At 39.8% G+C, this 25,206-nt stretch overlaps 1 protein-coding gene across 5 annotated transcripts in view; it reads right to left on the minus strand.

Annotated features, from left to right (window-relative positions):
* lyn (LYN proto-oncogene, Src family tyrosine kinase) overlaps positions 1-25,206 on the minus strand; it is a 113,770-nt gene that overhangs the window by 30,226 nt on the left and 58,338 nt on the right. For all 5 annotated transcript variants that reach the window (XM_048529434.2, XM_048529433.2, XM_059646038.1 and 2 more), the window contains 4 exons: positions 13,970-14,152; positions 12,806-12,882; positions 2,105-2,258; positions 102-233 (listed from right to left, as the gene is read on the minus strand). In XM_048529434.2, coding sequence (XP_048385391.1) covers positions 102-233; positions 2,105-2,258; positions 12,806-12,882; positions 13,970-14,152 — 546 coding nt within the window. The remainder of the gene's footprint in view (positions 1-101; positions 234-2,104; positions 2,259-12,805; positions 12,883-13,969; positions 14,153-25,206) is intronic.

Here is a 25,206-nt window from a genome sequence, read left to right on the forward strand (position 1 = left end):
CAGTAGTTGTGTAATAATGAATGTTAACCTCTGGAAGCCAAATTATGCCTTCTGTAACATTATCCCAGTGGTCAGAAAATGCTTCATGTGGGTGCTCTTACCTGGATATGGAATCTTTCCATATGTGACTATTTCATATAGGAGAACCCCAAAGGACCAAACATCTGACTTAATAGTGAACGATCCATAGCTTATAGCTTCAGGTGCTGTCCATTTGATTGGAAATTTAGCCCCTGAATCAAAAAAAATTGTTTATGTATTATATTTTATTTTGAGACTCAACTTGCATCAAAGTGAGGAATAGTTAGAACACTGAAGAATGTCATAGTACAAGGATAACATAAATATGTGTAAATATGATAAATTAGTATATATCCTTTCGTCCACCCCACCCTTTTACAATTTAGAAAAGAAACAGAGGAACAGAGATTGACAAAATAAAAGTAAGGAAAAAAATACAGAAAATAGTCAAAAGGTGTTAGAATCAAACAAGTTATGTAAAAACTAAACAGATAATAATTTTCCACTGAGTTGTTGTCACAACATATCATCACACCATAGCTTTGTTCTAAATTCGATGGAGATTTTTATGACAAGGAGCATGGTTGTTGTTAACACCAGAGGCAACCTCTTGAACAGAGGACAATTTTTACTACCTTCGATCATTTTCTTTTTTTGTTATGTGCCATCCCATTTAAGTGAAATTTATTATTTATTAATGACTGTCTACAGAGTAAATGTTTGAATTAACATGTTTAAACAGTGATAGGGTACAGAAGATACCAATGTAATTTTTTTCAATATCTGAAGAATACTTTACCCAGCATTTTCATCACTAAGAATCAATCAAAACATTTGGAAAATATATTCAAATTGTCCCACATGTGAATCAGCTTCAGTAACAGGGTAGCTTTAAATTATCCATATAGGAAAAGTTTTCTCAGCTAAGTTCTAGTTAAAAAACAAAGATAAAAGCTTAAAAGATAAATGAAAGGCCCCATGATCACAACCAGAGAGTTTGGGTAGAACTGTATTTACCTGTGTTTGCAATCTTGCAATCTAAACTCATATTTAAGCTGTTAGAAACAATTATAATAATTTTGTATCAACTTGTTCAGGCATGTTAACACATACCTCTATGGCAGGTGGGACTTGCAGGGATACTACCACTGCACCTGAAGATCATTTAAGACAGTTTGATACTCATGCCATCATGGCTTCCAGTGAAATTCAGAGATATTGACTAAAATTTGTTAGCCAATGTGCTAAATTTTCAAAGTGTAAGTGAGAATTCTGATTCAAAAGCTTGAAACAAAGTTGAATAAGTTAACTGACATTCAATCCATTGGCACCTGCAACAACTCTACATGCTTTCTCTGACAAAGCAAGCCATGATCATCAGTGTGCTGATACAGACCTCTACCAGTACATCACTAAATATTTAATTATCCTAAGGTGACTGAAATATAAGCAATTATTTGAAAACTCAGATATTCTTCTTATACAATGATTAAAGCTCAATTTTTAACCATTTTTCCTACATCAAAAATCACGAATTCATGCTTGAATAATTGGTAACTGTTTTTAACCTGACATCAAATACTAAAATATAACAAATTCTATAACTTAGCTTCTGCTGATAAATAATGTACAAAATTAATGAATTTGTCATTTGTTTGACTATTTAAAATTTTAAAATAATCAATTCAACAGAGTCTGGAAACAATAGTTACAGGACATTAAGGAGTTTTGGTACTGCATGTAAACTGAAAATAAGCCCCTAGATTGCCATTAGAATCTACTGAGTCCGGAAAAATTTAAACGAAGCACTAGCCTAATTAAACCCTGGGAAAATAATATAAACATTGTAATTTTAACAGAGCTGGCATAAGCAAACAAAGACAGGGGACATTAAGGAAATTCTGATTCAAATTCCTGAAGGGCAAGTAAAAATGTCAGCTACATTTCAGTTTCATTTTATAATTGAACTTTTAATTTTAATTATACCTCATTTATTACAAAACATCATTATTTTTAAGTTTGTAGCTATGTTATTTAATTAAGCATTCCCATCCAGTTTCCAGCACAAACTTTTGAAATGTACCTTCTTTGGCTGTATATTCATTATCTTCAATTATTCGAGCAAGGCCAAAATCAGCGATTTTACACATCAGGTTTTCGGATACCAAAACGTTAGCTGCTCTAAGGTCTCGATGGATGTAATTTTTTCTTTCAATAAATGCCATTCCCTCCGCAATCTATGATAGGGTACAATGGTTTTTAGTAGACTTGTAGCTCGGATTGTTGATATATTTGTTGCCTTGCTGGCCAAACTGGTAAGTTTGTTTGCAGACATTTCATCACCATACTAGGTAACATCAGCAGGCCTCCAGTGAAGCGTCAGTTTAGATTAGATTAGATTCTCCGCAGTGTGGAAGCAGGATCTTTGACCCAACAAGTCCAAACCACCACTTGAAGCATCCCACCCAGACCCATCTCCCTATAACCCACACACCCCTGAACATTACGGGCAATTTAACATGGCTGATCCACCTAGCCTGCACATCTTTGGACTGTGGGAGGAAACTGGAGCACCTGGAGGAAATCCACGCAGACGTGGGGAGAATGTGCAAACTCTGCACAGATAGTTACCCGAGGCTGGAATCGAACCCGGGTCCCTGGCGCTGTGAGGCTGCAATGCGATCCACTGAGCCACCGTGCCGACCTTTTCTGCCCAGCTTGCTACTTGTGTGTCTTCATTTGCTGGGGTGGGTGGCATTACTTCCAGACTTGTTTCTTAGTGGTTGATATAGGAGGTCCAGCTCTATAAGTTCGCTAATGGAGTTCTGTTTTGAGTGCCAGGCCTCCAGGAATTTTCATTCACATCTTTGGTTGGCTTGTCCTAGGATGGCTGTGTTATCCCAGCTGAAGTGGTGTCCCTCCTTGTCTAAGTATATTGAAGTCAGTGATAGCTGGTCATGTCTCTTGGTAACTAGTTGGTGTGTGTGAATCCTGATGGCTAGTTTCCTTGCGATTTGCCCTATGTAATGTTTTTGGCAGTCTCTGTATGGTATTTTGTAAACAATGTTGGTTCTGTTATTTGCGGTTGGCAGATCCTTTATTCTCATCAGTAGCTGTTGTAGTGTAGCCGTTACTTTGTAGATTTGTAGCTCAGCCTGGTGGTGTGGTTGTTGACTTACTCACCAAGCTATCAAGTTTGTTTGCATACCGACAAACAAACCAACAGCAACACTACAACACTGACGATTATAAAGGATCTGACAACCACAACCAACAAAACCAACTTTATTTACAAGATGTGATAATGGGAACTGCAGATCCTCTGATGAAGGGTCTAGGCCCAAAATGTCAGCTTTTGTGCTCCTGAGATGCTGTTTGGCCTGCTGTGTTCATCCAGCTCCACACTTTGTTATCATTTATTTACAAGATACCATGCAAAGACTGCCAAAACCATTACTTAGGACAAACCCGAAGGAAACTAACCATCAGGATTCATGAACACAAACTAGCTACCAGAGACATGACTAACTATCACTCATTTCAATACATATCAACAAACAGGGACACCAATTCGACTGGGACAACAAGCCAACCAAAGAAATGCACTAAAATCCCTGGAGGCCTGGCACTCAAACCAGAACTCCATTAATTAAAATGTAGAGCTGGACTCCATATACCACCCACCAAGAAACATATCCAGGCATGATGCCACACATCCCAGCAAACCGAAATACATATATAGCAAGTGGGACAGAACATCGACAGAACACGCTTCACCAGAGGCGTGCTGATTATGGTGAAAACATGTCTGCAAACAAACCTACCAGTTGGTGAGCAAGTCAATAACACACAGAATACAACACTTTAATAGAATATGATAGAATATTTTAGAAAGATTGGTTGTTGGATGTTGCAGCAACAAGTAATACAAATATCTGGTAATGAAAATTTGCATAATATGCAATTTCTGGAAATTGAATAAAATGTAACCCCAGTGCGAATCTTAGAGGAAGAACTCATGTTCAATAACATTAATAAATGAAAAAGTATGAATGTGAGAAGTCCTTGCTTCAATCCAAGGAGTTATAATGGAATCATGTCTACCAGTCTCCTCCGATGCTGATCATAACAATATTTGTGGCACAACAGAAAACAAATTAACCAATTTTAGGGAATTAAGTGCTCCAGCCAATAAGGGTTCACACGCAGCTGGCAATATCATTGTCAGGAGGGAACTTGACCTCTTAGAGCACTCCTCCTGCAATATATGGGAAATAAGGGTCACTTTCATTGTCCATGGTGACCACATATGCAGGAAGTGTGTTCACCTGGAACTGCAGATGGACCTACTGTGGAGCAATCATGATGCCATGAATATCACTGATAGCACATTTAGTGAGCTGGTCACACCATAAGTAAGGGCCACACAGTCAAAAGACTTATGTGACCACTAGAAAGACAAGTACTTGTGGACAGGTAGCACAGGAGTCCCCTGTGGCCATTCACCTAGCAAAAGGTATACCATCTTGAAGCAATTTTTTTTTGGCTGTAAGTGGCCTTACAGAGGAAAGCAGCAACAGCCATGTTTGTGGCACTACGGTTGGCTCTGCTGCACAGGAGGGCAGCACATCTGTTTGCAAAGCATGTACATTATGCTTCACTGATATTTAGATTTGCAAATGTTCATTTTCTCAGTTCCCTCTTCATGTTATGGTAGTGGGGAGTTTGACCACATTGTTACTTTTGTCTTTAAAGTGGGTGTGTTTGAACAAATGAAACTTAAAATCTCAGTACTGAAATGGCCACAAATCTTTCTAAAAATATTAAAGAATTCCAGAAACTACTGTTCTAAAAAAAAATTCTTCCACAGTGTTGTGGGTAAGATTCACATTTGTTGCCCATTTGCTTTCCTTGAGAAGGTAGTTCCACATTATGTAGTTCACATAGTGAAAACACTCCCATAATATGGCTTGATTTTGACCCCAAAGCAGTAATAAAACAGTGCCATATGTCCCATTCATGCTGGAGGAGGACTTGGAGCTGCTTTATATTGGGCACCTTCATCCTTGTTCTTATGTATGGCATTTTGAGAGGACAGGATCTTCCTAAATTATGGAAAAACTAACAAGCTAACATAACTTCTAAAAGCCTACTTCTGCAATTTCCATAGATTTTTTAATATGGCTTCAAGGATTGTTGCATCACCAACAAGACCATATGTTGCTGATCCCTAATTTCTTTGAACTAAGGGGCTTGCTAAGCTTATGACGGCAGTTGACAGTATCAGACTGCGTAAGGATGGCAGATTTCCTTCTATCGAGGATATTGGTGATTTAGTTTTACAACATTGATAGCTGTCACTGTCACCAATATTGGGGCTTATATTTCAGTTTATATTTATATTTATGGCTTATATTTCAGTTAGTTCAATTATATTTCAGTTAATAAATCTGAATTTAAACTCAAGTAATATGGCAGTGGGTAGGGCTTCTGAGCTCCATCCCCTTTTCGTTCTTTTCACTTTTTCTTCTCTTTGCTCATTTCTTTTCTTTTATTTTACTTACCTTTCTTTGAAGAGTCTGGTCATGGCAATGGCATTGGCAGTGGCAGTGGCAAATGGGCCCACAGTGGACACAAATGTGGACTTGTGACGGTGGGCAAGTGGGCCCAACTTGGACTTGAGTGGGCCCAGTGCTGACTCATGGCTGCTGCATTAGAGGAAAGTTTGAATTCCCAGTGGCATCTGCATTCAGCATAGATTCATGGAGGTGGCAGAGTCGAATTTGGGCTGGTGCAGTACCTAATGGTATCAGTGGGACCTGCATTGGCAAGGTCTGGTGAGGATTTATAGTAGAGGTGAGATAGGACCAAATAATGGTGACTTTCATTCCAGTAGCAGCCACGCAGCGAAGTAACTGCTGCCTGGCCACCGGGCCCATGGCAGAGCACTTAACAAGAAGAACTGTAAATTTAACCACTTTGTCTGTATTTCTTTATTCTTCTGCCTTTATATTCTATATTTTGTTTTACCTTTCTGTGTCTTAAGATGGCGCTGGGGAGTGACAACACTATACAACACCTTTCACTGTATTTTGTAACAAAATACACATGATAATAAATACATAAAATCAAATTCCATAAGTTGCCCCAGCAGGATCTGAACCAATGCTCCCAGAGCATTAGCCAGTAACATTACTATTATGCCAACTCCCACAGGAAATAGAACACATTTTATGCAGCCCTGTCAATTTATTGACTTCAAAAATTCTAAACATCATAATATTTCATGCTACACTGGTTCATCTCATCCAATATTTCACAGTTTTTGACTGACATTTCTGCACTGTCTTCACTTTCGTGAAAACATTAAAAAAAATTAATTTAGTCACTTGTGGGTCACAAACTGTTTGTGAGCATGGAGCTGATTTTCTTTCACTTAAACAAAGTATTCACTGACATACTCTTCATACAATACTGCCTTTTTTGCATGATGTGGAAGAGGTTGAAGACATTGGTTCATGTGATCCTACCACACAATTTGTTATGGCAACAGGTGCTTTCAAGGATCCACTGAAGACATACATTCGCTCTCTCAACCACAAATATGACAAAGCTACTACCAATGTAGTGTTTGATAGATCACTGCTTCATCTTGTTTAGGCATGAAAAACTGGGTGCTACAGCCTGGGTAATAGACTTTGCATCAACAGGTGATTTCCCTCTGAGTGCAGGGAACTACAGACTGTACACACGTTGCATTGAGAGTGCTATTTCATAATGCAGCTTTATCAAAGAAGTGGTTCCATCCCATTGACATACAATTCAAAAGTGATCACCAGGTACCACAGTATGTGCTGGTAGCCTGGAAGCTGTTATGATGTCCAGATCATTAAGAATGTTTCAAGTCTGAATGTCTTACGAAGGTGGTTACTGGAGACATGGGTAAAGTGTCATTTGGATATGATGAAGGCAGAGTGCAGATACATTGTGTCCCATTGTTACATCAAGGCCCCTATGGAGCAGATAATAGATCTCCTGAAAATGAGATTCTGATGCTTGGGTCAGCGCTGGGATAGACCCTTGCAGTCCAGACAAAGCTTGTTGCATAATCCGAGCATACTGCTTTCTGTGCAACTGGAGCTGGCAAACAGGGCATGTGATAGACTCTGAAGAGCTGAGGCAGAAGCAGTAACATTTTCAAGAGAAAGATTAGAACATTGAGGAGGAAGAACATCACCTTCAGAATGACAGAGTGCTGCAACATTGGATAGAATAAGTCAGATGGGACCCAATTGGCAACTTCTCCCAGTAAATATGACTTGGGTGAAGTTATCATTCATTGACAAGTTTGTTGTTGCTCAAAAGACAAGTCACCCTTATTTGGTCCCAAAAGCAAATGCAGCTTTTTGCCTTTGTTTATTCTTCACTTTTGTTTTAATTCAATAAAAGTTAACTTTTCAACTGTTTAAAGGCACTCCAGCATAGATGCTTCCCACATTAAACAATGACAAAATCTTATGCTGATCTGAGCATTAGGGAAAGAGTAGCATTTCCTTAGACAGGATTGTAACATGGTATGTCAAAGGATGCACAGCCTGTTTGGCTAGATTCTCATAGTTGTAGTTATTTGCAACGAAATTCCACCTGTGCCACTCAAGTGTTCTCAAAGCTATTCTTTTTCATTTCCCCCCCACTAGTTTCATCATAAATGATTATTTGTGGCACCATTGACATGGTACACAGTATGCTTTAAACATGTGACTGGCAGTGAAATCCTACAAAATCCTCATAACGGTGAGTATTTCTGTGACAGATGGACACAAAAAAAACACAAATGAGGTCATGGGAAAAGGTCCTTCAATGGAACTCGCCAAAATTAACACTTCCAAAGTTTTTGGTAAAATTCAGCCTGGTGTTTCTAAATCTTTTTCCGAGGAAGGGTCATTGGACCTGAGACTTTAAGTCTGGTTTAAGACCATAAGACCATAGGACATAGGAGTGGAAGTAAGGCCATTTGGTCCATCAAGTCCACTCCGCCATTTAAATCATGGCTGATGGGCATTTCAACTCCACTTCCCTGCAATCTCTCCATAGCTCTTGATTCCTTGTGAGATCAAGAATTTGTTGATCTCTGCCTTGAAGGCATCTAACGTCCCGGCCTCCACAGCACTCCGTGGCAATGAATTCCACAAGCCCACCACTCTCTGGCTGCAGAAATGTCATCTCATTTCCGTTTTAAATTTACCCCCTCTAATTTTAAGGCTGTGCATAGTCTCCCTACGTAACGGAATCAACTTCCCAGCGCCCACCCCGTCTACGCCGTACATTATCTTGTAAGTTTCTATTCGATCTCCCCTCAACCTTCTAAACTCTAATAAGTACAATCCCAGGATGCTTAGCCATTCATCATATGTTAAACCTACCATTCCAGGGATCATCCGTGTGAATCTCCACTGGACACGCTCCAGGGCTAGTATGTCCTTCCTGAGGTGTGGGGCCCAAAATTGGACACAGTATTCTAAATGGGTTTTTTCCTCCACAGATTTGCCAGACCTGCTGAGCTTTTCCAGCATCTTTGTTTTTGTTTCTAAATCTTTCGTTTGGCTATCATTGACAGTCCTTCGCAGACAAGGACAACTCTCTTCCACTCTCAGGGTGAGCCTGTAAAGACTGATACGGCTTCTGTGGGCTCTATTACACTTTGGCTATTATACCTTTTAAGCTGGTCACTTGTGTTGTCTTAATGCAAACTAAGAATAATTATCACAGGAAATCATCTCAACACTTCATATGAGTATAACATTATTATTATTAATAATATTAGTAAGGGTAAACAAAATCTTGATCAAAACATGGAGGTGGAGAGAGATTCCAAATTGTGGGGCCAGAAGGCTAAAGATACAACTGGCAATAATGGGGCAAAAAGATGGCAATGTGCTTGAAAGCCGGTAAAAGAGATGGGGAGGGGTGAGGCCATCATGGAACATAAACAAAAAAAGAGGTAAAAATTTAAACTTGAAGCATTTTGGAGCCAATCTGAGGGCATAGGTGACAGTACACTGTAAAATAGCTAAAGCAGAGTTATACAGGATCCACAACAGATCAGGTAGATGGCAAAGACAGACCTGAGAGTTATCAACTTCTTAATTCAGGACATTAAACTAGCACATCTCATTTGCCCAATATGTTAATTGACAATATCTTCAAGGAGCAAGATCTAGTCTTTTAAAAGTCAGTTAAGGAGCGAGAAACAGATTGATTTGAATTCCCCTAATAGCAGCTTGTATCAGATCTGACAGACCAGAGAAATGTTTCCTATTTTATCCAACCCTCAGCTTTACTGAAAGAGCTTTGATAATCAAGACGTAGCAAATGCTTCACTTGGAACATGAAATATTTTTCAGCAGCTTTGCAAATAAGTGTGGATGGGAGAGAATCTTGCCTGTCTAATTGTTTAAGGAAGATTCTGGGATCATCAGAGATAGTCGGAACTGCCAAATCTGGAGTCAGAGATAACACAATGTGGAGCTGGAGGATCACAGCAGACCAAGCATCAGACAAGGATGAAAGTTGATGTTTCGGGTTGGGAGTCTTCTTCAGAAAATGAATATTGCTTTGCAAATCTCTCTTAAACTTTACCCCTCACCTTGAACTTGTGACCACTGTAATTGAAACTTCAACCCTGGGAAAAAGCCTCTGACTATTCACCCTATCAATACGTCTCATAATTTTGTAGACCTCTGTCTTTCCAGTGAAAACAATTCTGGTCTTTTTAACCTTTCCTTAAAGCCAATGCCCTCAAGATTAGGCAACATCCTGGTGAACCTTCCCTGTACTCTTTCCAATGCTTCCACATCATTCTGGTAGTGTGGCAACCAAAACTGCACACAATACTCCAAATACAGCTAATAAGGGCTTAGGATGGCATTATAAGTGGATCACTTACAATACCGAACATGCCAGGAGCATGGAAGGTTATGAAAATCACTAAAATTCAAAGTCAATAAAAACTTAAAGCCAACATAATGCATTTGATTCTCACCAGATACAACATGCAGAAAAGAAAAATTAGGAGGGGGACTGCAAATCATTGATGGCATCTCCAAGGTACAAGATTTGTTATTCCCTTTCTCTTCTATTCCGGTATTTGATTGAATTGACACCAGAATATGAATTGGAAAGAGACTAGAAACTCTGGAGAATCTTTCACCTCCTGACTCTCCTAAGAACTTTCCACAAAAGCACAAGTCAGAAACGTAATGGAATATTCTCCAATTATGTCGACGAATGCAGTTTTAATAACACTCAAGCAACTTTCCACATTCCAGCACAAAGTAGTCAGTTTGTTTGGCATCCAATCTTATACCTTCAAAATGCTATCCTTCCACTACTGACACATGGGAACAGCAGTGTGCACCATCTACAAGATGCACTGCAGCACCTCAAAGACTCCTTTGACAGCAACTTCTAAACCCACAATCTCTATCATTCAGAAGGACAAGGGTAACACATGCACAGGAACACCTTCACCTGCAAATTTCCTTCCAAGCCCCACAACATCCTGACTTGGGAACATAATCTCACAATCTCAAAATTCCCTCCCTGACAGCACTACAGATGTGCTGACACCACATGGATTGCAATGGTTCAAGAAGATAGTTCACTACTGGCTTCTCAACAATAATTAGTGATGGGCAAGAAATTGTGGCTAAGCAAATGACATACACATTCTTTGAAAGAACAAACAAAACGAAGGCCAAAATGCAGTGGAACAAGTGCAACGCAAAGGAAAATCTTCCCTAGAATTGCCCAAGTCTAAGAGGTCCAACAGACCAATTGAAACATTGTTGGCAATTACTACACACGTCATCATTTTGGGAAACATGAATGCAATAAAAAAGTCAATATCAAAACCAAAAAATGTGCAAGAGTTTGCATGCACAATAATTTTACAAACACCCATTGATCTATTAATTGATTAATCATTGATAAATTAACATACCATCAGCCACTGACATTTCACTTGGCAAGCAGAATTTTGTTGTTAAGTTATAATGTACAAAAATAACAGGAAAAACTTGTAAAAGAAAATTAAAATTTAAACATTTTCCAGTAAAGATGTTGGCCTAATTTGAAATGAAGGCCACTTCACGTTACAAATCTGTCAACATTAGTGCAATGTTTCTTATTGCTTTTTAAAAAGCAATTACAGAAGTCTGGAAATGGGAAGGGTTACTGCGAAACTGTGACAATTTGCAAGAAAATGAGGTTATTTTCAAAACCAAGAAAACTTCAGTAATGATGAGATATTATCATTAGGGTTTAAAAGATTTAAAAACGATCAAATTTTAAGTTAAAATTTGGAAGGTAAGTCAAAGATTAATCCTCACAAATCAGTGGGGTGTTCAATAGAATGGCAGCAATGCAAACACTGAAATGTTTCGGTGTAGCAAGGTGATTTGAGGGATAGGACATTTGATGTTGAAGAGAATGGATATTGTCAAACTTTTTTGGATGAAAGAATTATGATTGTCCATGTAGCCTGGATTATAGCAACAAATACAATGTAATTTAAACAGGTCATTGGCCCTGATATTTAATGAGAGGTGAACAGGAGCATGGTAGTTTGGGAGGAGCCAGGAAATCCCATCAGCATGAAAGTCATGTTAATGTTATCAGAAGGATTTCATCATTTTAAAAACATAATTCCTGAGTTGAGTCAGCAATTGAAAGGATAAGAAAACATTGAAAGGTCACATGTTCAGAGGAGGTGAGGAGAAGAGGAAAAAAGATGTTGCCAGATTGTGGTGCAGAAGGCTACAATCAATGAAAGATTTCTCAAGTGATGGGAGAAGCACTTCTGTTCTCCCCGACTCTCAAATAACATCTTAAAAACACTAAGTTCCCATCCGTATGTACCTATAACAGGTCTCCTCAGCCTGGTGCCTTACCAGCAGCTGTTAAATTTTACAGATTGCAACGTAGGAGTTGGATTTGCGTAGCATAATATATAAACAAGACATGACGCCGATATACCTCACAACCTGCCAGTGTAAAAATTGTGATAAATGTATAAGAAGCTCATTTAGGTTGAATTTCATAATTCTGCACTCAGCCTTCTTACAATCTTTAGCTTCCTGCCATGAAGTTAGATTTGGGGGTCCTAGTTTGTTTCAATAATGATCCCACAATTTTGGAAAGAACAAGAAATGGCAACAAATGCAAATTCTAATCCAATAAATTACATGTTGAAAGCAAAAGAAAAAAGGCATTTATTTGCTCTCTTTTGTGATTTTACAGGGTGGCACAGTGGCTCAGTGTTTAGCACTGCTGCCTCACAGCGCCAGGGGCCTGGGCTCAATTCCACTCTTGGGTGACTGTGTGGAATTTGCAAATTCTCCCTGTGTTTGTGCAGGTTTCCTCCGGGTGCTCCAGTTTCCTCCCACAGTCCAAAGATGTGCAGGTTAGGTGGGTTGGCCATGCTAAATTGCCCATAGTGTTCAGGGATGGTAGGTTATTGGGGGATGAGTCTGGGTGTGATGCTGAGAGTGTTGGTGTAGGCTTGTTAGGCCAAAGGGCCTGTTTCCATACCATAAGGATTCTATGATTCTCAGGTATTCCAAAACACTTCTCATCAATGAAGTACTTTTGTTTTTGAAATATGTAATAAAAATAGGAAATAAATTTGAATATTTTGTATGGAAATTTTATGTGGTACTTGGAATTGACCTTGAATACAGTTTCTTCTATTCACTATGACAAATGTAGTTTCTTGGTTACATACCTGTGCTGAGAAATCAATCATTTTAGGTAATACAAGTCTTCTCCCTTCATCTGTCTTCAGGAAATCTAGCAAACTACCTGTGATTGTAATAAAATGTATTTAGGCAAATAATACATTGTAAAGTAACACAAGAACTATTTTAGATAAAATTCAAAGTATTTCTTTCATTTGCAACAATACTGTAGTTCAAGGATATCTATAAACATTGATGTTTTAAAAGAAGTAAATCCTAAAATAACAGCACATTTGAGGGCATTTAAATGCAGCTCTCTTTGAGAAGAAAAATCATGCTTCCAATGACAATTTGACAATGACTAGGCAACACTAAGCAGTTATAATTTCTGTTCCATTTTGTTTAGCCAGGTGAAGAGTGAAATACAGATTCTTTAGTTAAAGAAAAGCAATAGAAAAGTCAATTAAAAACATTTTGTGAGAAGCTACTTTAGGCTCTCTAGAGTTGGTGGGGAGAGCAGAGAGTGAATAATAAGATAAAATAGAGCAGTCACACAACATTAGTTGAGCCCTATTGCACTTAGTGATTCTCACAATCTGACACCACAGCATCACAGAACACCTAAAATAATTTCGAATTCTGCAGCCACTTTATTACATTACAGATCATACAATGATTGCAGACCTTATTCTGCTAAATATTGTGATAAGATGCAAATTAGGGAATACAGTTTTCCACAAAAAATTTCTTGTGTCTTTCAATATTTTTACAAATAAGTTGCATCTGTTTACTAGACTCGTGAGATGCCATAAATTGTAACAAAAACAGAAATTGCCGGCAAATACAACATATTGTACTTTATTCTCGTATATATTTGGTAATGAATTATAGGTGGAAAATTTTCTGAAATGGATTATTTAAATTCAGTTTGACTACTTATTATTCGTATGCACTCAAAACACTCCGTGCTCCTTGTAAATCTTTGAAACAGAAAAGGTTGAAGATTAATGGAAGGTAGAATGGGTAGAAAAGTTTAATACTGTATTTCAAAAAACAAACATCAGATCTATCAAACCTTCTGGATTGTTCCACAGTAAGCCTTCTTCTAAACCTGAAGATTTGTAACCAGGTTTGATGTACACTTTAGATTAATGGGTTACTTATCATCTCCAAGTAAAAAGATTGTACTTAATCCTAGTGTTCAGACTGACCATTGGCCATAAATTCCGCAATAATGTAAATCGGATCTCCTTTAGTAACTACTGCGTAGAGTCGCACTAATCGGTCATGTAAGAGTTTCTTCATGAGATTGGCTTCTTCAAGGAAAGCTTCCACAGACATGCTGCCTGGTTTCAAAGTTTTAACAGCCACTTTTGTAGAATTCTTATAGTAACCTAAATAAAATAGAACAGATGTAATAAATAGAAAATGTTGATAAAGAAATTATAATTTATTAGTTTGATAGAGGTACCACAAATCATTTTAAGCTTTTTCAGCATAAAATGTACAAATTGAAGTCAACATGGGTAGTAGACAACAGAGATAAGGGAGACCATGTTTAATTTATCCATCCAGTGATGGTCTTTCATTCTAACTGCCCCTTGCATCACTTGGCTCTTCAAAATGTTGAGTAGTATGCATTTCATCTAATTCTTTTAGACATCACTGACACAAATGTTTACAGCACAGAAGGCGGCCATTTGTACTGGTCAACAACGATCTGACTACAGTAACCCATTTTCAAGCTCTTTGCACACAGTTCTGGATGCTTTAGCAATGTAAGTGAATATCTAAATGCTGCTTAAATGTTGTTGTGAGTTTCTGACTCAACCATCCTTTCAAGCAGTGAGCTCCAGACTCCTAACACACTGGATGAAAACTGTTTGCTCGACTCTCCTCTTAAAACCCTAAATCTATGCGCCCTAGTTATTGACTATTTTATGAATGGAAAAAAATATTTTCCTACCCATCTGCCTGTGCCTCTTAATCTTATTTGCCTTTATCAGGTCCCCTCCAAACCTTCACTGCTCCAAGGAAAACAATCCCAGCCTACTCAATCCTTCCTCATAGCTCAAAATCCACCCAGCCAGGCAGTAGCCTGGTAAATCACCCCTGCACACTTTCTTTAAATGTGGTGATGGCAACATGAGTAGACAACAGACATAAAGAAGACCATATCAAACTAATTTATCCCATCCGTTCAAATGATAGTCTTGCATTTCAACTCCCCCTTTACATCACAAGACTGTTAGATGAATACCAGAATTTTGCTTTATTTTCCTTATACAAAATCAGTATGCATGCAACCAGAACTGCATGCAGTACTCCAGTTGTGGTCTGGATAAAATTTAATGCAGTTCTAGCATATCAGCCTTGCTCTTGTGTTCCATACCACATCTAAGAATGGTAAGTATTCAAATGCTATCTTTAAGGCTGGCACAGTGGCTCAGTGGTTAGTACTGCAGCCTCACAGTGCCAGGGACCCAGGTTCAATTCGAGCCTCGGGTAACTGTCTGTGCAGAGTTTGCACATTCTCCCCATGTCTACGTGGGTTTCCTCCGGGTGATCCAGTTTCCTCCCACAGCCCAAAGATGTGCGGGCTAGGTGGATCAGCCATGCTAAATTGACTGTAGTATTCAGGCGTGTGTGGGTTATAAGGGGATGGGTCTGGGTGGGATGCTCCAAGGGGCAGTGTGGACTTGTTGTGCCAAAGGGCCTGTTTCCACACTGTAGGGAATCTAATCTAAACCAGCCTCTCTGCCTGCAGACAAAGGCATTTCATCTTTATTCTTTTCATAAATTTGCTTTTATACCATATCTATTGGTGGTATTATTTCCTTAGTTGTTGATAACCAAAACACAGTGGTTTTCAAGATCTAGTTTGGTTCCAATTCTTTACACTTTTACATGACATTTTCTCACTTTTACTCAATCAACTTAGCAATAGAAAAAACCCTAAACCTACTGCAGCAATAACAACACTGTATTGCATTAGACTCAATATTAACCTGAACAATTTTGAATGATAATCTCGTCCCTTTGTCCTTGGACATTAACTGCTGTAATGATGATGATAATATGTACAGCTCTTCCAGATTCATCATTTGTTTCTTTCCTTGTTCCACTATCATCTCTCTTGCAGCATCATTCCTAATAGGATTTAACCTCTGCTACCTTCTCCCCATCATAAACCTTTCCTCTTCCCCCATTCTTATATTTTAAAAGCTGTTCCGTCTCCAATGTTTTCCAGTTCTGACAAAAAGGCTAGGGATTGAATGTCTTTCTACATTTTCTTTCCATGATCACTGCCTGAGCTGTTAAGTATTGAGAAATTTGTTGTTTTTGATCACCATCACCAGTGACCGTTTTTGCCTGTTTGTTATTCTGAGCCTAGAGCCATATAGGACTGAGTTGATGAAAAGACTAGTGAACCTGTGAAATTCGCTGCTACATAAGGCTATGGAGGTCAAGTCACCAAATATATCTGAGAACTAGATACATTTTTAGATTTTAATGTCATCAAGGGATAAGGAGAGAAAGTGGGAATATGGCATTGGACAAAGGATCAGCCATAATCATAGTGCATGGCGAAGGGCAAAATGGCCTATCCCAGCTCCTAGTTTCTATGAATATAAGTAATATCTCAAAAACAAATAGAAATAATACCTGTGTATTACCTTAGCAGCTGTGGTAGAATTTGTCACAGCTGAAAATGAGAACAGTGTTTTCAGGGCGGGCAGTTGGATGCAATTTGACGTGAAGCCTCTTCAGGAGAACAAAAACTCAATGGAAAAGATGCATTTTTTCAGGTTTGTAGGCAGAATTTCAACCAGATAGAAAAAAAGTTGCAAAGAAGAGATATTCAATTATAATCACATTGATTTAAAACAATGTGGTGGAGAAATGCACTCTACTGGGTGCCTTCCTCATTTGTTTAACATCATGTTTATTTTGTTTTATTACCACTGCACTGTGATTAAATGTGTGTCAAATCAACCATCATGCCCAAGCCTCTTCCTATCTCAGTTACTACTACCATCTATGTAATATATTTGGGATATCCAGTTTTGTACTAATTCGTTGCATTACACATGTGACATGCTCATTACAGATTATATCCAACTTCTTTTGTTGGTAAGAAGGTGTAGAGCTGGATGAACACAACAGGTCAAGCAGAATCAGAAGAGCAGGAAGGCTGACGTTTTGGGCCTAGACCCTTCGTCAGAAAAGGGGGAGGGGAGTGGGGTTCTGAAATAAATAGGAAGAGAGGAGGAGGCGGATAGAAGATGGAAAGAGGAGTAGATAGGTGGAGAGGAGACAGGTCAAAGAGGCGGGGATGGACCCAGTGAAGGTGAGTGTAGGTGGGGAGGAGATAGGTCAGTCCAGGGAGGACAGACATGTCAAGGGGGTGAGATGAGGTTAGTAGGTAGGAGATGGGGGTGCGGCTTGAGGTGGGAAGAGGGGATAGATAGGAGGAAAGGACAGGTTAGGGAGGTGGGGACAAGTTCGGCTGGTTTTGGGATGCGGTGCAGGGAGGGGAGATTTAGAAGCTTGCGAAGTCCACATTGATACCATTGGGCTGCAGGGTTCCCAAGTGGAATATGAGGTGCTGTTCCTGCAACCTTCATTTGGCACCATTGTGGCACTGCAGGAGGCCCAGGACGGACATGTTGTCTGAGGAATGGGAGGGGGAGTTGAAATGGTTTGCAACTGGGAGGTACAGTTGTCTAGTGTGAACCCAGCATAGGTGCTCTGCAAAGTGATCCCCAAGCCTCTGCTTGGTTACCCCGATGTAGAGGAGGCCACAATGGAAACAGCGGATAGAGTATACCATATTAGCAGATGTGCAGGTAAACATCTGCTTGATGTGGAAAGTCTTCTTGGGACCTGGGAAGGGGGCGAGTGGGGTGGTAGGGGCAGGTGTAGCACTTCCTGCGGTTGCAGGGAAAAGTGCCGGGTGTGGTGGGGCTGGAGGGGAATGCTGAGTAGACAAGGGAGTCAGGGAGAGGGTGGTCCCTCCGGAAAGCAGACAAGTGTTGGGAGGGAAAAATGTCTTTGGTAGCTGGGTTGGATTGCAGATGGCTGAAGTGTCGGAGGATGATGCTGGACATCAGTGGGTTGGTACGTGAGGATGAGGGGCATTCTGTTTTGGTTGTTATTGCGGGGATGGGGTGTGAGGGATAAGTTGCTGGAAATGTGGGAGACACGGTTGAGGGCGTTCTCGACCACTGGGGGTGGGGGGGGGGGGAGGTAGAGATAGTTTAGATCCTTGAAAAACGAGGACATCTGAGATGTACGGGAGTGGAATGCCTCATCCTGGAAGCAGATGCGGCGGAGGTGAAGAAATTGGGAATAGGGGATGGCATTCTTACAGGAAGGTCGGTGGGAGGAGGTGTATTCTAGGTAGCTGTGGGAGTTGGTGGGCTTGAAATGGATATTGGTTTCCAGGTGGTTGCCAGAGGTGGAAACAGAGGTGTCCAGGAAGGGCAGAGAGGTATCAGACATAGTCCATGTGAACTTAAGGTGGGGGTGAAAGATGTTGGTGAAGTGAATGAAATGTTTGAGCTCCTCGTGGGAGCACGAGGTGGGACCAATACAGCCAATGTAATGGAAGAAAAGATTGGATTTAGGGCCAGTGGAGGTACGGAAGACAGATTGTTCCATGTAACCTACAAAGAGGTAGGCATAGCTTGGGCCCATCTGGGTACCCATGGCCACCCCCTTTGGCTGTAGGGAGTGGGAGGAATTGAAAGAGAAGTTGTTGAGGGGGAGTTCTTTTGTAGGTACCTGGTTATCCCATTTATTTTGATGATCCCGTCTCCAAATTAAATTTTACCTGTGAATCAGAGTTTGGATTGTAATTCAGTGGTCAAATTATTGATCATAGATCAGGAACAGTAAATAACACAACCTGTGGAAGTCTATTGGGAACACCGTAACATTTTTCTATTAACTTCTTTCCTTCAGCTTATTTATTACCCTTGACCAAGTTTTATTTAGAATCTGTGCATATTTAAGATGGTAATGTCCTTTTCGAAGGAATTTTATCCAAGACAGTTTGAAATCTGCTAACAATGCTAGATGGTTTTCCAAAATCCATGTAAGGTGTCTCTACCATGAGAAAAGTCAAGGAATGTGGCAACAGATTATCCAATCCAACTAAAATTATATTACACTCTATTCATTAAATTCCTCATGTAGAGATATGATCCAAAATTTGCTCCTAATTATTGATAAAGATATAGTTAGGTGCTGTCTGCCACTATAAGGGGGACAGGATTGCACGATTAAGGGCATGGAAGAGATTTACAAGGATATTACCAGGATTGAAGAATTTAAGAAGAATTGGGAAAGACTGAATAGACTGGAGTAGCTTTTCCTGAAAGGCTTTTATTCTCTGAAGGTTGGGGCGGGGGGTGGGTGGGAGGTGTTAAATTTAAGTACTATGAGATGAGGGTCCTAGATAGAGAGGATAGAAAAAAAAATTCTGTTAGCAGAAAGGTTAATAACCAGTGGGCGTAGATTTAAAGGAAACGGTAGAAAAATTAGAGGGAAATATAGAAGCAAGCTTTTCACCAAGGTGGCACTTAGGAATCTGGAAATCGTTTTTCCTGAAAAGTTGGTGGATGCAGAAACTCTCACAAAGAAATTGATATGCTGTTGATTGAGCCAGAATGTGTAGATCAAGAACTAAACTGTGTGTTCAGACTGGCTAGATTTTGAGGTCACAAAGGTATAATTGGTTCAATGCTCTCTTTTTGTACCATTAATCTTTTTAGGATTCTGAGATTCCATTTTCAGTTTGTCTTCAATTTCAACCCAAGTTTCCTTTAATATTTCTCACTCTTTAACCCATATTTGCTGACCGTGAAAGGATTTTCTCACAGTTGATCTTTACATTTCAAACTATACTAAATTTTATTTCCCTTTGTCCTTTACTCTTGGATGTACAATTCCCCTGCAAGTTTGACAGTTTCAAACTTTTAAATTCAACCCACTTTCTGCTGAATCAAGAATGAGCAACTCTCTGATGTCAATGTATTTTACTTCTTTATACACTCTTTCACTGTTGATTTGGGGATGAAACTTTTGTACATTAACCAAATATAATTAACATTATAACTTGTGATTATTATACAAAGTCAAATACTGATCAAAATTACCACAGCCTGTCAATTACTTGTGACTCAAAAACTTGGCAGTCAGTTAAAAATTAAATAGCAGTTAAAATGGGCATAGGGATTGAGACTGGGGACATGTCTGCACCTATTCCAGTGAGGAAGGGATATACACAAACTTGATGTTGCCACCCACTTTTCATGGTTGTAATGTATCCATTTGGCTTTATCTCTAAGCTCAGCAGGGCACCCAGTGGCATTGTGCTGTTGCGCGTGATGTGGCCAACCTTGTGTTTTTAATGAAAGTCTGCCCTTAAGGAAACACAACATTGCATGACAGGAAAACACTGCTAAGTATTATTCATGAAACTTCAGCACATGGGACCACTGCAGAGAAGGGACTCTTGGGGTCTCAGATTCAGTACTGGAAATCTTATGCAATGATGTGGACAGTACAAGAGAACCCATCCTTCCACCAGGAGCCTAGATGCCCTCAAGTATCATCCTCAGGAGGGACTTGGAACAGCTGCCCAAGGAGTTCAACTCCTAAAAACTAGACCTGAAGACCTGGCTACATGCCACATGGTGTTCAGCAAACTCATATGGATGGTCAAGTCAGTTAATGCATCTTCACATGATATCTCCCACCCATGGCTCTACCTCCCTCTTACTCTAAGGATCCTTAGGTAGCACCTACCAAACCCACGAATGCTTCCATCTAGAAGGACAAGGGAAGCAGATACATGGAAACACAGAGTGCAAGTTTCCCTCAGAGCCACTCATCATTCTGACCTGCAAATATGTTGGCATTCCTTCACTGTTGGTCAAAACCTTGAAATTTCCTCCCTGACAGCATTGTGGGTGTACCTACAGCATGTGAACAGCAGCAGTTCAAAAAGGCAGCTCACCACCATCTCTGCAAGGGCAACTAGGGATGGTTAATAAATACTAACCAGCCAGTGATACCCACGCTCCATGAGAAAATATAGAAAAATATATCTGGGCCTCCCAATCCATCCCTTTCTCTCACTTCAACTGCCCCATCTGAGTTTCTGCTTTCAGACATCCAAGAATTTCCAATTGCCCAGTAACAATCAGGTCCAGGAATAAGGAGGAAAGCAACATCACACCTTTGAAGACAAACCATCGTACAGTCAATGCTGGCACCAGCTCAGAACTCAAACTACACGTACTTTTGAGGTGAGTCTTATAACATGACTACAGAATTATTACTTCAACAACACATCCTCACTTTGATAATTGTACACATATTCAGATCTCTAAAACTATGGAAATTAAGTCTTACTGTTGAAACTTCATCAAACATATAATGTAAGTACTTTCAATGCTTCATAAGCAACTATGTAAAGGAAGCAAGCCTGTGTGAATATGCAGTAGTTTACAAATTTGAATACAAGGAGGCAAAGCAAGCATTAGGTCTCAGATTTGTCAGGCAAATCTATGTAAATAATAAGCTACATCACAGAAATTACAGGAACTGTACTATCATTGTCCCTCACTATCAACATCCTGCAGGTTGACTAGAAATTCAATTGGGGCGGCACGGTGGCTCAGTGGTTAGCACTGCAGCCTCACAGCACCGGGAACCCGGGTTTGATTCCAGCCTCAGGCAGCTGTCTGTGTGGAGTTTGCACATTCTCCCCATGTCTGCGTGGGTTTCCTCCGAGTGGTCCGGTTTCCTCCCACAGTCCAAAGATGTGAGGCTAGGTGGATTGGCCATGCTAAATTGCCTGTAGTGTTCAGGGATGTGTGGATTACAGGGGGATGGGTCTAGTTGGGATGCTTCAAGGGGCTGTGTGGACTTGCTGGGCTGAAGGGCCTGTTTCCACACTGCAGGTGATCTAATCAACTGGACTCAGCATAGCCATTATATTTATATAAGAGTAGGCCAGAGGCTAGGAATACTGTAGTAGGAAGCTCACCTCCTGACTTCCCAAAGCCTGTCTACAAAGCAGAAATCAAGAGTGTAATGGAGCACTCCCCGGCCTACCTGGATGCGCACAATTCCAACAGCAACTAAGAAGCTTGAGACCATCCGAGACAAAGCGGCCCGTTTTACTAGTACCACATCTACAAACATTCTGCTACTCTATCATGAACACATTAGCAGCAGCGGGTACTATTTACAAGATGCACTGCAGAAATTCAACATGGTTCCTTGGGTAACACCAGAACCATTACCGTCTAGAAGGACAAGGGTAACAGATTCATGGAAAATCTACCACTCTGAAGTTCTCCTCCAAGTCACTCACCATCCTGACTTGAAAATAAACGGCCATTCCTTCAGTTTTGCTGGATTAAATCCTGGAATTTCTTCCTCAACAGCATTGCAGGTCTATCTACAGTGCATGGACTGCAGTAGTTCAAAGTGGGCAGCTCACCACCATCTTTTCAAGGGCAACTAGAAATGAGTAATAAATGTTGGACCAGCCACCAGTGCCCACATTCCAGAAGTGAATTTAAAACAAAACTCAGAGGGAAAAGAATTTGGAAACAAAAACTGAGTAATACTTGGATTGGAACATCCTGGTCATTTTGGAGCTCTATTTTGAGGGATGTAAGGCAAGTCATTTATTCCAGGTTTTATTGAATTATGCTTCTGGGAAATACACAATCTGTTTAAGTAGTTTACAAATTTTGTATCAACGTTACAATTTGTAAATAAATTTGTAAATAAAATTTTAACAGGTTCAATTGGGGAAGGCAATGAACTCTAATCCATATTAAAATCCACTTGAAGTCTTCAGATTTTATTGCTTAGGTTATATTCCTGTACTTAACATCCATGGCACATGTTGCAATGTATTATGATTTTGAAAAGTTGCTTCTGGTGTTGAGGACAGTGATTGAGGAGTTGGAGAGTATTGTTCAGTTAGACAAGACAAAGAAATTAGCCTATTGTTGTAGAGACACATTTATTGTAGGGAAAGCCGCACTTCATATCGTGAAATTGCAACTTCTCATTTCCAAGCGACAACAGTTATTACTCCTGATTTTGTTCCCAATTTATAGCAACGGCAGTTCTTTCAGTTTTTCTTCAACATTCAGAGTTCAGTGATAACTGATTTCATAGTCAGAGCCTCAAATTTAAAAGTCAGTGATTTAACCACCATGACAAGCCAACCAGGGCCAATTGCACATGCAATGTGTTCCGTGTGGAGATTTCTGTACACTTCATGTATTCTGGATAATCTTGTATGCAGGAAATGCCACCAGTCTTCTGCATTCAAGCTCAAAATCTCTCATGTTATAGGGCACAGTAACTCTGCAGCAACGGATATGAAAGGTAGTGGTGGTTAGTGAATAGGTGAGATCACCAGAGTAGGTGAAAGACAAGTATTGCAGGAAATCTCCAAACCTTGGCCACTCATGAGCAGTGTCCAGTTTTGAATACTCAGCAGGGGTGCCTATTCCATGGGGAAATATTATGAGAATTCTAATACAAGAAATTTGGTTGTACACAGGGGAAATGAAAGATTGAAAATTCAGTAGTTACATCAGATTTGATAGTTAGGGGCTTGATTAGGCACTTCCATAACCATAAACCTGATTTCTAGATGGTACACTACCTCTTTGGAGCCAGAGTGAGGAATATCACTGGATGGGAGCAGGATAATCTGAGTGCAGAAGGGGAATCAATGAAACAGGTAGAAATGATGTTTAAGTTCTTCAGACAGTTTTAGGAAGGAAAAAGATTTTAAAACAACACTTCAAAGTTAGCAATTTCATGATTAATCCTGGATTCACACATAGATAAATGTGTAGCTGGAAAAGTGGCGCAAAAGGGAGCATTTCAGATTCTTGAGTTTTAGGCATTCACACAAGATAGACACACTGACCACGTGAACAAAACCAAGACCAAAAGGAGGGAAAAAAAATCTCAGGAGTGAAGAAGGAACCCTGGGTCAGCTGCAGCCATTACCTCAGTCACTGCACATACTTTGGAGGTTAGTACAGAGTTGGCATCAGTTGGGTAATTCAACTGGGCAGAATTGGGTAAATCAACTGGACATAAGTGGGCTGCAGTCAGGTTAGGGGGCAGGGATGCTAGACTTGCCAGCTATCTGAAGTTGAGGTTTTAAATGAGTTCTGCTATTCTATTGTTCTATGTTTCTATAAAGGACCTAATTAAGGACTTCAATGGGGCAGTACAGGCTGTACTTAAAGGAAATGGACTATGCAATGGATGTATTGGCTAGCTGCTCAACAGCCTCCAATCACCATCAAGGAAGATTGGGGAATTTGGATCTGACTTCAAACAGGGTCTCACACTGAGCTTGCCCTCTTCTGCATCTTCTTTTGATGCTGCAGAGCAGAGGCACTTCCAATGCGGCCAAATTTTTGTGACAGTCTGTTTAGAAGTAGGTGACCTCCTCTTCTCCTGGGATGCCCAGGCTGTGTTGTCCAATTTTGGTATCGTGGCAACCATTTAGACTATGAGACATCATGTAACGTCACATTCATGTGTTAGGACAGAGTTCCCTTTTTCCATATCATTGATCTGACAGCATGTAATCCATGAAAGCAATGGCACACAGCATTCTTGTCCTTGATTGGCTGTATATTGGCATGATCCCACATGAAACTACACAATTGAAATTATCACTGAATTTTGAAGCAGTTTGCTTTGCAGTGACATTTAAAGTTTTGGAGCCAAGGTTTCAGAAGAAAATTTTCATGAAAAGACAAAACTATGAAACGAGCTCATATCTTTCTTCAAAGGAGGTGGATGATGTGAAGGCTACACTAAAACAGCCTCACATTTTATTATCTTGGAATCTCCAGCATCTGCAGTTCCCATTATCTCTGATACTAAAACAGTAGAATGGATTTATGACCCGGAAAATAACGGGCAGACAAAACTTGAAAAGATTAACATTGCTGAAAATGGTTAAGTAACCTATAATAGAAAACATCATAGATCTTTGAAAGAATCAAAAATAAAAAGCTGCAGAAACATTCCATCCTCATTGAGTACAGGATTGACATCACGGGACCGGGAATTTGTTATGTTAAATCACTATTCAAGAAAGGAGATAGGTGTAAATAGGAAACCATAGTCGTATTGCTGATTGGTAAGTAATCAAAAGCAACCAAGGACAAAATAAATGTAAATTTGGGAAAGCAAAAGTCAGCTAAGGGGTGCCAGATTTATTAAAGGCAAATCCCATCTAACTAAGAATGATAGAATAGTTACACCACAGGAAGAGAAAATCATTTGGTCAATCAGATCCATGCTGACTCATTTAAAGATATTTTCTAATCAATCCATTCAGAGATGTCATTAAAATCCTCTGCAGTATGTGGGA

Source organism: Stegostoma tigrinum, chromosome 5 (genome assembly GCF_030684315.1).
Source record: "Stegostoma tigrinum isolate sSteTig4 chromosome 5, sSteTig4.hap1, whole genome shotgun sequence".
NCBI classification, from domain to species: domain Eukaryota; kingdom Metazoa; phylum Chordata; class Chondrichthyes; order Orectolobiformes; family Stegostomatidae; genus Stegostoma; species Stegostoma tigrinum.